The sequence below is a fragment of the Phocoena phocoena genome, chromosome 9 (assembly GCF_963924675.1).
Source record: "Phocoena phocoena chromosome 9, mPhoPho1.1, whole genome shotgun sequence".
NCBI lineage: Eukaryota > Metazoa > Chordata > Mammalia > Artiodactyla > Phocoenidae > Phocoena > Phocoena phocoena.
The window spans coordinates 92,321,852-92,337,512 of NC_089227.1; the positions used below are offsets into that span (position 1 = coordinate 92,321,852).

The 15,661-nt window shown below is 45.5% G+C and overlaps 1 protein-coding gene across 1 annotated transcript in view; it reads right to left on the reverse strand.

The window, feature by feature from the left end:
• The window catches only part of PARP12 (poly(ADP-ribose) polymerase family member 12), a 44,609-nt gene that overhangs the window by 27,197 nt on the left and 1,751 nt on the right, over positions 1–15,661 (reverse strand). Inside the window, exons 2-5 of the mRNA XM_065884162.1 lie at positions 13,132–13,267; positions 10,070–10,370; positions 7,637–7,735; positions 2,209–2,332 (exon numbers count right to left, since the gene is read on the reverse strand). Coding sequence (XP_065740234.1) covers positions 2,209–2,332; positions 7,637–7,735; positions 10,070–10,370; positions 13,132–13,267 — 660 coding nt within the window. The remainder of the gene's footprint in view (positions 1–2,208; positions 2,333–7,636; positions 7,736–10,069; positions 10,371–13,131; positions 13,268–15,661) is intronic.

Genomic DNA, 15,661 nt, shown 5'->3' on the forward strand with positions numbered 1-15,661 from the left:
CTATTTAATCACAATTTTTAAATTTTATTTTTTTGCTGAGTAGAGTTTAAGACTTTTTTTTTTTGCTCTTCTTTCGTCCGTAAGAACATCTTTCTAAAGATGTAGAGTCGAATTACAACATATTAAACAAATCACTTGGAATATTTCTTCTCTATGTGGTTTATCCTTTATCCCATATATATTTTGGTTCATTTGTCTCATTTTGATTTTTGTTTTGTTTTTTTTTATTTACTTTTTGAATACTTTTTTTTTTTTACTTTTTTTATCCTAACATTTTATTTATTTTTTTAATGGCTTCTTTCTTTAAAATTTTTTATTTTATATTGGAGTATAGTTGATTAACAACGTTGTCTTAGTTTCAGGTGTACAGCAAAGTGATTCAATTATACATATACATGTATCTATTCTTTTTCAAATTCTTTTCCCCTTTAGGTTATTATAGAAAATTGAGCAGAGTTCCCTGTGCTATACAATAGGTCCTTGTTGGTAATCTATCTTAAATATAACAGTGTATACATGTCAATCCCAAACTCTAAATGTTCTAAATATATTTTTAAAAAGTGGTCTTTGGAAAAACTGGTAATTCATCTGCATAAGAATGAAACTGGACCTACACTTCACCACACGCAAGGAGTGGTTAATACAGTTCTCAAAATGTTAAAAATTTTTAAAGAAAATTCAGGACAAGTATTTTATGGTCTCAGGATAAGGAAGGATTTCTTACGACACAAAAGGTATAGAACCTCCAAAAAAAAAAGAAAAGAAAAAAAGTATAAAACTATAAAGGAAAGAATGGATAAATACTTCTCTTCATTTCATAAGCTGACAGGAGTTCATTTATTTTCAACACATTTAATACTCAGAAACTTGAAGAGTTCCAAAACTAACTAATGAAGAACACAACCTTCCCCCTCAATAAAACAAACTACAAGCACAGACATTTCACAGCAGAAGAAGCATAAATGGCCACTGAACATGTGAAGAGACACTTTCCCTCACCAGGACTCAGGGATATGAAAATGGAGACCTTATTTTACACCGAAGACTAGAAAAGCGCAGACGTCAGACTACACCAAATGTGCAGTACAATCACTGTGGAAAAGAATCTGGCATCCCCTGGCAGAAGTGAGGAGGGACCAGCCTACCTCCCAGCAGGCGCACCCCTGAACACCTATCCCAAGGAAGCCTGCGCACACATGGCCCGGGAGGAGCGTCAAGAACAGAGCCCTGAGAGAAGCCTCCAGGCAACAGTCCAGAGTAGCTCCATTCAGATGAGGTTCAAGGACAGGAGAAAGTATCTGTGCTGACAGACTTTGGAACAGCGGTGGTTTACAGGGTGGGCACTGACTGGAAGGGGGCAGGAGGGGACCTTCTAGGTGATGAAAATGATCTACAGCTGGAGCAGAGCGTTGGCTACTGCAAACGTACGTACCTTCCTCAAAACTCACTGAACTATATACTTAATATCTGTGGCATGTCACCCAGTATAAATTTTAACTTAAAAAGCCTCAAAAAAAAAAAAAAAAAGGAAGAGAAAGAGAAGGGGGAACGTAGGTAAGAGCTGGTTATGTGAGCCACTTAATCTTCTGAAGGGGGATAATTTGTTTCACATGCTTTACCAGTAGCAATTTGCACATAATTGCACCCTAAGCACAAATTTATTTTATCCACTCAAAAACGGGCTCAAATTCTCTTCTTGGCAACACATTTTAGCAAGTTTAATCCAAGATTTGAAAATAAGGCCACCCAGGACTTCCCCCATTTACTCTCAACTGACTAAGTGAAAATACTAGGACATACTTAGGAAAATAAAAAAGGCTGAACAATAAACAGTAGTTCAGCTGTATGACTTTACAGGCAAGGGCTATAAATCTCACAAATGATTGCCTCTTGCTTTTCTGGACTCATCAATGAGGATATATTTACATGATCAATCCCAGCATCAAATAATTCAGAACTTACTTGGTACCCACCCCTTCTCTCCCCATAGCTCCTCCGTGAAAAAAGAGAAAGATGGGGCAACAAGGGCACTAACCACCAGCATGACCATCAACTTCCAATTTCATGCACGGAGCTTCCAGCCTCCTTACTCTGTGTGTGTGCGTCTGTGGATGAAGCCCATCAAAACTAAACCCTTCTGTATCTAAACTTCCCGTACCACACACAAAAGTCCAGGCACAAAGCAGACACAAGTGACATATTTCATACCCGTTTTTTGCAGGATTGCTATAGGCCTCCTCAATAAGGTACATTTTATGCAAATCCTTCCACGTGCCTCCATCTAAGACTTGCCATCGATATGGCAAATGGAAATGAACTCTACTGCACCTATCTGAAATAAAAATATAAAGAAGTGAGCACACTGGCAATACACAGCCTGGCCCAGTCCCACGGTTCTCAAGGGGTATTGTGCTGCCTGCTGACCTGGGAACATTCTGGAAATCTATGAGGGAGCCTTTTTTAATGCAGTCATACCTGAGCATTTAGATACCAAATACTATGCATTTTAGGATATACACTTACCTTTTATGTCTCCCTTGTTAATAGGACATTAAACACATTAAACTGATTTTTAAAAAACTGTGTGTTGGTGGGTTACATTATGTATGAATTTCATGTCATGAGAGTAAAGAAGCTGATCATGAGATAGATGGTCGAAGGCTCCATGTCTGCAGGGGCAGTCTGTCCGTGCATTACTGCTATACACGTGACACTTGGATGGGGCGTAGTCACACCAGAAATGGGAGCAGGTTCGTCTCTACCAGAACCATCCCAACCCCAGCAGGTCCTACAGCAGGTGGGTCAGCAGTGTGGTTTCAGCCCACCTTGATCTTTCTGGCTGCTAAGTTACTCACCCCTCCTCAATACACCCCACCTCCCGAAGGCATCGTACACACAGCCCGGGTCTACGGTTTCCATCCAACTACTCCCCCATGCCTTCCGTGTGCTCCCGGGGCCTGTACCTCCTAGCACCTCCTGCCCACCTTGCCTTGGCTCATGCTAGCCGCTTACCTGGAATGCTGACCACACCCTCCCTCTACCTTTCAACAGACTGTAAGGTTCTGGTACATCCTGACGGAGGAATGTTGTGAGAGGAAAGAGAGACACAAAAGAAGAGCAATGGGAATCTTCACACTGACACCTGCAGGATTTATACTATTAGGTAGAAAGATACATAGATGTGGAATGCCTCTATTTGGGTAAAAGAATAGAAAAAACAAGATTAGCCAGACTCGGACTAAATACACATACATGCACACATTATTCCTTGCTGGGGGTGGGGGGAGATGGGAGGACTGGGTGGCGCAGCACAAAGTTATGAGGAGAGATTTGTTTTGAATTTTGAACCACAAAAATATACAGTCCAAAAAATTAAACATCTAGTTAAGTGAAAAAAGATACAAAAGAGCGTTCATAGAGTGCACCTGTGTAAAGAGAAAGACTAAACATACACACTTGTGCTTGTATAAAATCTTGATGGAAAAATATTCAAGGAACTAGTAATAATGACTGTTTCTGAAGGGAATCTGGGTGCTGGGGAAAAGGGTTGTGGCGAAGACATTTCTTACTGTTTTTTGTACATTTTTAATTCATCTTTCAAAATAATAACAATGAAGCATGGCTAACTTGACACCTGAAAAAAATTAAAATTTTCTAACATCGTACGCAGTCTTTCAGGCAAGTCTTAATGCCACTTCTTTCCCAGAGACCCTGCCAGGGAGCAATGGGGTGGCAGGGACCGGGGAGGAAGTGGGGAGACGGCCTGGGCTTGTCAAAGACCAGGCCTGGGGCCAGGCTGACAGGGCTTAGAGAACAGGAGGAGGGACCCCAACCAAGGAAATCTCTGCCAAGTTCAACCAGGCTAGAAACAGCCCCACTGGGGAGTCAGGATGTCCTGACCTGTCCAGAGTTAGGGCAGGGATGGCTCACACCAGGCCAAATGGAGCCCTCTTAGACTCCTGACCAGGGGTGTGGACAATAAAGTGATAACCAGGGGCTTGAGCTGAAGAGATAAGGCCACAGCTGTGGTCCAGAGGTCACGACCAAATAAGATTCCCTGTTTCCTCCTAAGGGGCACTAAGTGAAATGATGAGGAATGAGTGTTCAGTCGCTCATCTATACAGCCCAGCACAGGTGAGTCCTGGACAACCTGAAGAAAGGGTCTCCTCTTAAGAAGGCACCTGTCAGGGTAGGAGCACCACCCACCCCTCTCCAGGCTGACACTTCCTTGGGAAGGACGGACATAGGGGCCAGGGGAAGGCACTGTGAGGTCTGAGGCTTCTAGCTCTTAATCCAACCTGAGCATGGAGCCCAAGCTGCTCACAAGCTGGCAGGTGCCCTGAGGAGGAGGATGCCACGCAGGCCACTGCAGCCATGAAGATAGCAAGAGCGGAGTCCTAGCTCAGCGCTGGGGGTGTAAAGCCCCTTCTCTGCTACAACTTTCCTGGTCCTTCTGTCCCCTCTCTCAGTTTCCCTCCCTTCTTCCAATGTTCCCCACCTCACTGTTGCACTCCCAAGCCTAGGTTTTCTAGAAGGTTAGTCACAGAAACCAAATCAAATTGGCAAAGTACCCACATCCACATCCCCTGTCTCCCTACTTCCCTTAAAATGACAGATCACAGAGAAGAAGAAATCCAAAAGCACTGGAAAACGGAAGTACCATCAAAAGACCAGAATTACTAAAGAATTCCTAAAAATATGAAGCAGTAAGAACCAAACCAACAAAGAGAGAAAAATACATGCAGAATATGCAGAAGAGAGCCACCCCAGAAGTAGGAAGGAGATGGGGGCTTCACAAACTCAGAGTCAGACGTAACAAGGAGCAAGAAAGACACCCGGACAAGAGCACTGAGAGGAATCAGGACCCAGTGGAGCAAGTGCCCCATCAGTGCCTTGCTTGTGCCCAGCAACCTTGTTCTTTGTCCCATGGAACACGTGGGTGTGGATATAGGGGCTGGAGAGAGAAGCATGCGAGAAAGCCATCAAAGCCCCCGCCCTGACCTTCGAACATACGCTAGCAGCCCCCGCAACCAAGCAAGACTTACCGCCTCTTCCCCATTAAGCCTGGAATCAGAATCGGCCTCCACCAGTAGGCACAGGGATTTGAGTACCAGCATGGGCACACAACCAAGAGCCACCCAACACACGAGGAAAAATAACACAGACAGGCAGCTAACTCACAAAGAAGAATCAACCCCTAAGGAAATAATTTTTGGAGAAAACAGATCAAGAGAAACCACCAGACCTAAACATAAAAGCTAAGCCTATAAACTTCTGGGAAAAAAAAAAACCCATAGGAGAGACATTTTCCTGGGCCTGGAAGAGACAAAGATTTTTAGGGCACAAAAAACACAAACCATTAAAAAATATATTAAAATGGACATCAACATAAAACATATTCTTCCAAAGATACTGTAAAAAAAAAAATGAACATGAAAGACAGACTGGGAGAATATATTTTCAATACCTATATCTGACAAAGACATGAATAAAGAATATTCAAAACTACCAGAAGTCAATAATGAGAGATCAAACAACCCAATAAAAAAATGGGCCAAACAGTCACAAAAGACCATACGTTGTATGATTCCATTTATATGAAATATCCAGGCAAACCCAGAGACATAATGTAAATGCCAGGAGCTGGGGGGAGGAAAGAATGGGTAGTGACTGCTAATGGTTATGGATTTCTTTGGAGGTGATGAAAATGTTCTAATATTGACTGTGATGATGGTTGCACAACTCTGACTATATTAAAAACCATTAAATGGGTGAATTGTATACTATATGAAATATACTTAATATCTTAACAAAATTGTTATCTGCCTGTAAAATAGGCAAAAGATTTAAACAGATACTTCACAGAAGACATACAAATGGCCAACAGGCACATGAAAATAAATGTTAAATATCATTACTCATCAGGGAAATGCAAATGAAAGCCACAATGAGATATTACTCATTTGCTAGGACGGCTAAAATTTATAGGACTGACAATACCAAGTGTTGGCAAGGATGTAGAGCAACCAAAACACTCACACACTGCTGGTGGGAAGGCGAAATATATCCACTTTGGAAGACAGTCTGGCTGTATCTCGTAATGTTAAACACACATTTATCATATGATCAGACATTCCACTTCTAGGTCTTTACCCAAGAGAGGAAGATATACATCCACATGAAAACTTGTACATGAATACTGATAGAGGCTTTATTTATAAAAGCCCAAAACTGGAAACCCAAATGTTCATCAACATATAAATGGATAAACAACTTGTAGTTAATCCATGCAACAGGAGAATACACGCTGTATGATTACATTTATATAAAATTCTGGAAAACACACATCTACTCTACATCAACAGAAAGTAGATCAGGATTGCCTTGGGTCGGGAAACTGGGGGGTGAGGATCGACTGTATAGGGGCATAAGGGGAATTTTTGGAATGAGAGAACTGTTCCGTATCTAGATTATAGTGATAGTTACAGGGGCAAACATACTTACCAAAACTCAAAGGGTATACTTAAAATGGGTGCATTTTATTGTATGTAAATTATAACTAATAATGTTGATTTTTAAGACTATATATATACACACACACACACACACACACACATATATGTATATATACAGCACATATTCCTTGACCTAGTATTCCATTTCCAGGAATCTATCTATGGAAATACACATGTGTACTCAGATGCTCAAGGGAAAAAAATCACTCTCATCAAATACTACAAAGTTGTTTTTAAAATCCCAGTAGACATACACATACATACTAATGTAGAAAAAATCTCAAGGACACACCATTAAGCAAAAGAAGCAGATTAAATATGTGCATGTTCCCATCTGTTGAAAAATATGTGAAACAAATATGACCACACGTCACATGTTTACCTTCAGAGAAGGCTGAAGGAAGACTTCAGACTTTACTCTGTATCATTTCACTCTTTTACAAAGTGAAAGTATTCATGAATTGCTTGGGTAGTTTTTAAAGACTGAAAACAAAACAGGAAGTTTTGGTGTTTGTTTTTTTTTTTTAAGCAGAGTCACCAAATTTGAGAAGGAATCTTTCTTCAATCAAAGCCCAGGACAGCAGCAAGAACAAAGGTTTAGTGAAAATACAGTCTCACACCCACACCCACACAAAAAACAAGATTTGCTACTTCTGATAAAAGAGAGAGTGTGGAGAGAAACCCCAAACTTAAATAAATACTCATCCCCCAAGAGTGAACACAGGTGTCTCCTCCTGAGGGAGGGCATTCCTAGGTTCTAAGGTATCTCTGAGACTACAACCTCCCTCCATAAAGGACACTAGACTGGGCATCCAAGTGCCTTTGCAGGTCTCTGACCTCACGCTACGTTGACCAAGGGGCAACACTTGACACTCATTTGCTGCATGAACCAAACAGTCATGCTCCCCATCTACAGTTTGATCTTTAGAAACTCAAGTAGTTCCTACCACCCTCAACTCCTCAACAAAATCACTGAAGTGCCACCAGCTCACAATTAAGATGGCCTGACCCTCTCTGGACGGGGGGGAGAGGACCTCGAGGGGTGGTGTCAGAGCAGAGCTCTGGGAACCAGAAGCAGTTATCCCGCCCACAAGTGGATGAAGGGGTTTCCCCTGACTCACCTTGAAAGGTACAACGTTTCCAGATATGGAACAAGCAAATCTGATCACTCTCCTCTTGGCTGGCAGTGTTTGGGGACACAGAACCTGCATCTCTTCTTTCTACAAAGAAACACTGCAAAGATGTATCACAGATGCTTCTGACACGGGGTTGGGGTAGTTCAAGGTACAAAGGAGAGAAAAAAGGATTCATTCATTCCCTCTGCACGAGGCAAAAGTGGGCAAGGCAACCTCACAAAATCTTATAAAGTTCTGGATGAAAGGACCCTCAGACATAAGGTGGGCCCTCTGCTTTTTAGGGAGGAATCAGGGAGCCCAAGGTCACAGGGCTGCTTGCCAAATCCAGGATGTCATTGTTGGGGGCTGGGGGTGAGTCTTTTCTCAACTCTGGCTGTGCACCCAATTCACTAGGAGACCTGTTTAAAAATAGAAGTGCCCGGCTCTACCTCAGATTGACTCAATCAGAAGCCTTCAACCGTGGAACCTGGGACACTTTTTTAATAGGGGGGAACCACTAACCAACACATTTTCCTTCTGTATCTACTGATGTGATGAGCCCAGAGAGCAAGTGAAGGCTGCATTTTATAAACTAGATTTGATTGCAAAAGCAAATACTTGTCAATGAACTATTAGAATCGGGTGCCAATACCAAGAAAAAAAAAACAATAAACAGAAAGCCCACAATTCACAATGAAACCTAATTTAGGTTAATTATAAAAATTGTAGGGACTTCCCTGGTGGCGCAGTGGTTAAGAATCCGCCTGCCAATGCGGGGGACACGGGCTCGAGCCCTGGTCCAGGAAGATCCCACATGCTGCGGAGCAACTAAGCCCGTGCGCCACAACTCCTGAGCCTGCGCTCTAGGGCCCATGCGCCACAACTACTGAGCCCGCGAGCCACAACTACTGAAGCCCATGTGCCTAGAGCCCATGCTCCACAACAAAAGAAGTCACCGTAATGAGCTCACACACAGCAATGAAGACCCAATGCAGCCAAAAATAAATAAAAATAAATAATTTTTTTCAAATATTGTAATATAACAAGAGCGTGCAAGTGCTCTCAAAGTTTACCTTTACTAGAAGTGCTTCAATGAGCCATTACCTAATAATTACACTTCAGTGGGCCCCAACTGCCAACCATATAAGCATATAAAACTCATTAGCAAACCCTCCCTATTTTGTTATTCATCTTCCCTTGTTGTTTTATAGGCCCCTCAGACAGCCACAGGCTGCACCTTAAAACCCACACCTGTGAAGCCTTAGAGCTGGCCTCCCTCTCCCCCCAGGCGCAGGTATCCTCCCCTCCCTTTCTAACAAGGCCATAATCCAATTGACACTTTTAACAAACTACTTAAAGCAAAACCTGTTTGCTTCTAGGCTTCTTACTGTTGAAAGAAACTAACCAAAAATAATTGAAGAAAATGTAAAGAAAAAACATATGACAAGGACAACTTTCAAATATAAAAATCAAGTAAGATTAGAGTGATAAGTTTGTTTGCTGGTCATCCTGGCACTGGTATTTTAGGAAGTATTCTATTAAAAATCCTAGATTATCACTACAGCTAACAAGTAGGGGGGAGCCACGGCTCACAGTCACTAAGGTATAAACAAGGCCCAGGACAGTGGCCAGCACATGGCCAGGACTCAAATTTGTTGAATGAGAAAATGGATCATCAGAATGGCCAGCCTACAGCAGATACTGTGAAAATCCAAAGGACACCAAGGCATCACAGCCTCCCTGAGGGACCATGGTATTCACATCCCAACCAACAGGTACTCAAGAAATGCTTATTAAATAAACAATCTCTGTTCAAAATCCCCCCATTTGCCTGTCACTAAGCTTGATATTTCTCAAAAAAATTTTTTTAAAAAGTGTCCTGACAGATTCATCCATTCAACAAATGTCTCAGTGCCTACTGTGGTCGGCACTGTCTAGAGATGAGCGGTGAACAAAGTCAATCTGCAGTGACGAAAAAGATCCATTCATGTCAAGAAGAGAGCTGAAATTAAAATATGCTTCATTCAAAAATAGTAAATAAAATATGCTTCACTCACTCATTAAAAAATATATATATAAACAGAATGCAATGCAAAGGATGGCCCCAGAGTTGTACAGCATGGCATTAACTCTGGGGTCCCTCACTGGAAAACAAGCTCTCCAGGGGGGCAGAGGGAAGACTGGATAGGGAGAAGCAGCATCTCCCATCTCTGTGCAGACGAGGCCCGGAGAGAATTCACCCACCCTCCGACACCAGTCGGCATTTGTTTAGAATGTCTTGCTCGTTCACAGCTCTGACTTCAACTCATCTTCACAGGCCCCACTGGCCAGGAGGGGATGGCCAACTGCATTTTACTAGAAGCAGCACAGACTTGCCCAAAGTCACACATGCCATTTAGCGGTCAGCTGGCATCCAGGAGCCCCAGCCCAGAGCCTTACCAGAAGTCCCCTGTGACACATAGGGAGAAGGCGGCACTCTGATGGAGGGAGAGCTCTTATTCTTGATGTCATGAGCATTTCTGTAAATGGAAGGCAGCCTGCTCACCAGCTCTGACCTCATGCCCAACTTCTCCAGTTTTTCCAGGTTCTCAGCATTAGAGAAATCATGGGATCTCTTACAGCCAGTGCCAAACTTGCATTCACCCTGTGAAAAATACTGGCAGATGTGGAGTTTGACACATTGCTTTTTAAAGGAACAAGAGCCATAGGGTCCATGTCCTTTGTTGTAATGAAGGCAGATCTGTTAACAGAAAAGGAAAAAAGACAGCAGCTTAGAAAGGCCTCACACAACACCACCTCCTTACTGAGCCTACTACTACTTCCTACTAGAGAAAGAGGTTCCTCCAGAGACCTAGCCAAGGCTGCGATCCCATCGCGACACTGGTCGCACAGCTCTGAGAACACCCCTCACTCTAGATGGACGCCGCTAGCACATGCCCTTGGTAAATGGGACCCGGGGAGGACAGCGGACTGCTCAGAACAAGCCCCTCCACCGGGAAAATCCAAAGTACATTCAGCTGATCAGAGCTGCTCCCTTCACATGAAACAACATTTTAATGTAACTCACACAACAAACCTTACACTACTAACAAACCTTACACGCTACCTACCCCCTGCCCCCACTGATTCACCAACTCTGTCTAACTCAGGGCCCAGTTTCTCCCAACACTTTTTTTCTCCAATTCTAGGTCAAACAGGCTCTGAGGGTTTAAAGTATCTTCAAGAAAGCCAAATACAGCCCTTTCATTTCCCAAGTGCAAAATGAGACTCAGAGAAGCTAACAGGCTTGCCCTGGGTCACACAGCTGTCTAACACACCTGGCACATACAGTACCTGCTGGACTGGGTTGTTGGTAAGGTGGGGCTTGAACTTGAATCAACTGTTCCTTTTCCTCTACATTCCACGTTCTTGGAGATGGGAACTAAACCAGAGACCACCAAGGGCCCACTCACTCAACTCACAGGCATTACACTGAACAGAGGGCTACAGAATCCAGGCCCAGATCAGCAGGGGGTCCCTTCTGGAAATGGAAGCCCCGAGGGAAAAGATCAGAGGGAGCTGGGCCCTAACCTTGATCCTGCCACTTACAAGCTGTCTGACCTTGGGCAGGCCACTCACCAGCTCTGAGATTCCATTTTTTAATCCCCCAAATGGGAATAATGCCACCTACATTGCTGGGCTATTGTGAGAATTAAATAAGAAATATACCAAGTGACTAATACAATGCCTGGAACACAGTGGGTGCTCAACTCATGGTGGCTGCCCCCAAGTGGTCAACTGATAAGGGGGCTAGCCTGAGAGTAGCGGACCTGGCAGGAAAGCTGCCCTGGATCTGAGCTTTTGGTCACAGCCCCCATGTGTTGGCAACTGTGTCCTGAAGCACCCCACACACCCCAGGAGACAGAGGCTGCGCATTCCAGGCCGGTCACCTGCTGATTCAGTTCTCATACCACTAACAAGGTGATCACTCCAAAAAGTTAATGCCTACCCTCCCAACACAACCTCGTCCCAAATCCTGCCTGTGACACAGGAGGCTGTATGGCTGAGCCTCCACCTTCGCATTTCTCTCTCCCCTCCCCCTAAGTCCAGGTCGTGCCGACTTACACACTGTGCCCTGACCAGGTAGGCTCCCTGTTCTCTGCCTCCCTCTTCCCACACCTTCATCCTTCACTCACCCTCCAGCACCCAGAGCAGGCACCATCTACTCCAGGGCACCTTCCCCGGTGCCCAAACTGTGCCCCCGAGACCAGAGCACTGACTCCCGCTAAAGCACCTACAACAGCACCTTGCTATCATCCGCCGATGATATCATCCGCTACTGTCCCACCCAGTAGCTGTGCCCCCCGGAAGAGCAGAAAGGGTCTTTCACCTCCTTACCACCAGTGCCTTGTCTGTAACGGATTGTCAATAAAGGTTAGGTGAATTAAATCTATACTAGTTTTCAAAAGGCAAAGGAAAACACTTAATACCTGTTATGTGCCAGTCATTTGCTATGTAGCATCCTTCTCAAATGGGAGGTTTCAACTGAGTAATAAGGAAGCACTGTCATTAAAATATATCCATCTAATCCCTGTTGCCTCATCCAAGAAGCAGTGCCAGAGCATCCCACAGAACCTGTGCTGGCCACAGAACCACCACTCAGGTCTGCCACAGAGCACAGGCAACTCTCGGCCCAGCTGCTGCGCTTTGCAGCTGCCCTCTTTACACAGAGGGCGCTCCCAAGCGCTGCTCTCAGCCAATGACCGGGCAGGTTGTTCTGGGGAGACACAGGATGCCAACCAACAGGGACTTTAGCTCAGAACTTTTCGCTGTCTGGGTAGAAGCTTCCTGAGAACTGCACTGCAGTCAGGGTCTCTTCCTACCGGGTCCCTTTCCTTCCCCTTCTCCTGCCACAGATGTCAGAGCACCAACACCAGCTGAAGCCTTCCCCACCTTCTTCTGCTCCCTCCCCAATAAATCTCTCACACTTCCAATCCCACCTTGGTGTCCACTTCTCTTAGGACTCAAGCTAGCCCATGACCATTGCAGTGAGCTTCAAAACAAGTGGGTGGTTACGGTCTGAAGTGCAGTATGAGAATTCACATCAACCCAAGTTAGAAAACTTCCCCACAGACCTCCGGGGTCTTGTGGCACCTGCATTTTTCTAAGTCCTGCTAGACAGGGACGGGCCAGCTAGAATCTCTCACTCCCTTCGCTCTGTGTAACAACTGGCTGCAGCCACTGACCAAACGGGCTCCCCCAACCTCACAGAAGCCCTGCAAAGGAGGTACCAGCCCAACTGACATGGAGGGAAAGGAGGCTTCAAGAGGGAGCAAGGTTGGCACAAGATCTCAGGGCTAAAACTCAGCAGAGCCAGGAGCTCAGTCCAGGTCTCCCTCCAGGCAGACCCCAGCGATCACAGTGGGGCCCTTGGCCTCTCTTCCGCCATGTCTTCCTGTCTCCCCACCTCCTGGTCCCTCCCTCATCACTTACACTCAGGCCCACCCTCTCCTGGCACTCACCTCCGGCAAGAGCAAGGGGTCGTTCTGTAACAAGAGCACGCAGAGCTCACTGAAGCTGAGGTGGTCCACGCCCTGAGTTTTCAGCACGCGCGTGTTGTGTTCGGACGTCAAGTTGTGACCGTTCCTACAGTCCTTCCTGCAAAGAAGCAGAGCTAGGGTCACAGTTGAAACGTCTCCCCAAAACCCTTACGTTGAAGTCCTAACTCCCGGTACCTCAGAAGTGACTGTATTTGGAGTCTTTCAAAAAGGTGATTAAGTTAAAATGAGTTCACTGGGGGGCCTAATCCAATCTGATCGGTGTCCTTATAAGAAAAGGGGATCAGGACACAGAAGGAAGACCATGTAAAGACACAGGGAGAAGAAGGCATCTGCAAGCCAAGGTTGGTGTCGGGAGACACCAACCTGCTGACACCTTGAACTCTGACTTCCTAGCCTTGAGAACTGTGAGAAAATAAGTTTCTGTTGTTTAAGCCACCCAGTCTGTGGTACCTTGTTAAGGCAACCCAAGCAAACTAATACAGCTGGTAAAATCAATCTTTAAGAAAAATTTTCAGGAATAGTTCCTGACATTATTTAGAGGCACCAGAGAAAACCAGCATGTCTATGCCATGAAAAATCATAGTGCTTATTTACAAAGGAAGAGATGGTGCCTTGCAAGCACCTCTCAGCAGGTTTTTGATAACAATGATGGAGCCATTCCCCCAGAGTCACAGCATGCCAGTCTCTGGGCACTTACTGGCATTTAACATTGGCTGAATAAATGAGTGTGGATACAGGCGTGTACACACACACACACACACACCACACACACACACACCACTACTGAGGCCCAGCCCTTTTTTCTGCTCCCCTCCTGCATTCTTTTGATCAACAAGCCCCTCCTGAACACTCTCCGTGAGCCAGGCACTGGCACCATGCCCCAATGATCCAAAGATAAGCCTTCAAATGATCACCTGAGTCAACAGGACCCAGAAGAGTCAGGTAAATAGCATTTGCTTGACTCAAGACACTGCCATACCTATGATAAGCATCTCAAAAGAAAATTGAACCCCTGGATCTACTCCCCCAAACCTGCACCTCCCATGGGCTCCCCCATCTTAGTAAAGGGCAACTTCCCTCTTCCACTGCACAGGCTGAAAACCCTGGAATCATCCAACTCCTCTCCTCTCTCTAGTGGAGACACAGACATTGAGATGACTCTAAAATGCTGTGGGAAATGCAAGGTCAGCTATGATCAGGATGCATCAGCGCAGAGAGGGGGCACCTGAGCCTGAGAGAAGTGGGGGAAGCAATCAAGGGATGGTGCCTGGAAGGTATAAAACCTGAGCCAAATACTTAGGGTTGAGGAACCAGGCACGGAGAGCAGGGAAGAACATTCTAGGCAGAGGGGCTTGGTAATTACGATGATGATGATGGCTACTAAAACTCATTGGGCATTTACCACAAACCAGGGTTTGCCTAAATGTTTCGTGAGTTAACTCGTACTGTCCTCAACAAGCCTATAAGGTGGGTAATACTATCCCATTTTGCAGATGAGGGAACTGAGGCTCAGATAAAAACTAATTTGCCCAAGATCACTCAGCGGGCAAGGAGCAGAGCCAGGGTAGAGACAAGGCAGGCTTGCCTTGGAGCTGGGCTCTGAACCACTGTGCTCACTGCCCCCTAAGCACAGGATGGAACTGGGGACCTGGGACCCTCCCCAACTGTCGCCAGTGAACAACAGCAGCAGTGATGATCTACTTCTGAGACAGCTGACCCTGTGGCCGAGGAAGACAAGTAACTTCGCAGGGCAAGTATAGGATATGCAGCTGACTACGCCCACTCTCCCCACGCAACCCAGAGACAGCCAGAGAAGGGAGGTTCAACAAACTGTCCTGTGTAAACCACAAGGAAGACGGAAAACAGAAGAAAACTCCGGATCATCCAGGCCAGTAAATACCAGATTTCCAAGACAAATAAACTCTGACCCCAAATTTTGGGAATTAGCCTAATAGGGCTGCCATCTTTACTTTACCCACTACGGACATTAACAAGGCCCACCAGTGGTCCCCGTCATTAGGTCCCTCCATCCGCCATTTACTGTGTCTGCCTTCCTCTCCAGGTGTGCCCGGCCTTCCAGCCCGGAGGTGCTGCCTCTCCACCAGCCCCCCTGCAGGCCAGACTGCCCCAGGGCTCCCTCCACTCTCAGCCTCCACTTGGATCAAACCCATTCCTGGTGCTGCAGCCATGGCATACACTGCCCAGCAAGTCCCAAAACTAGCATCTCAGGGCCCTGGTGATCCTCCCAAGCTTCAGAGCTGGATAGCTACCCGCTGGGCACACTTTGAAACAAAACCCTCTCCCGCTCTCTGTCAACAGTAAGAAAGGGAAGTCAGCTCTGTGTCAACACTAATAAAGAAAAATGAGTCATCGCCTCTTGGATCCTGTCACCACCCTCTCACCAACTCTCCCAAATTCCTCACACATACGTCCCTTCCTCTTCAGGGTATTTCTGGGCAGCTGCTTCCCAGGGATCACATCTCCCAGCTCC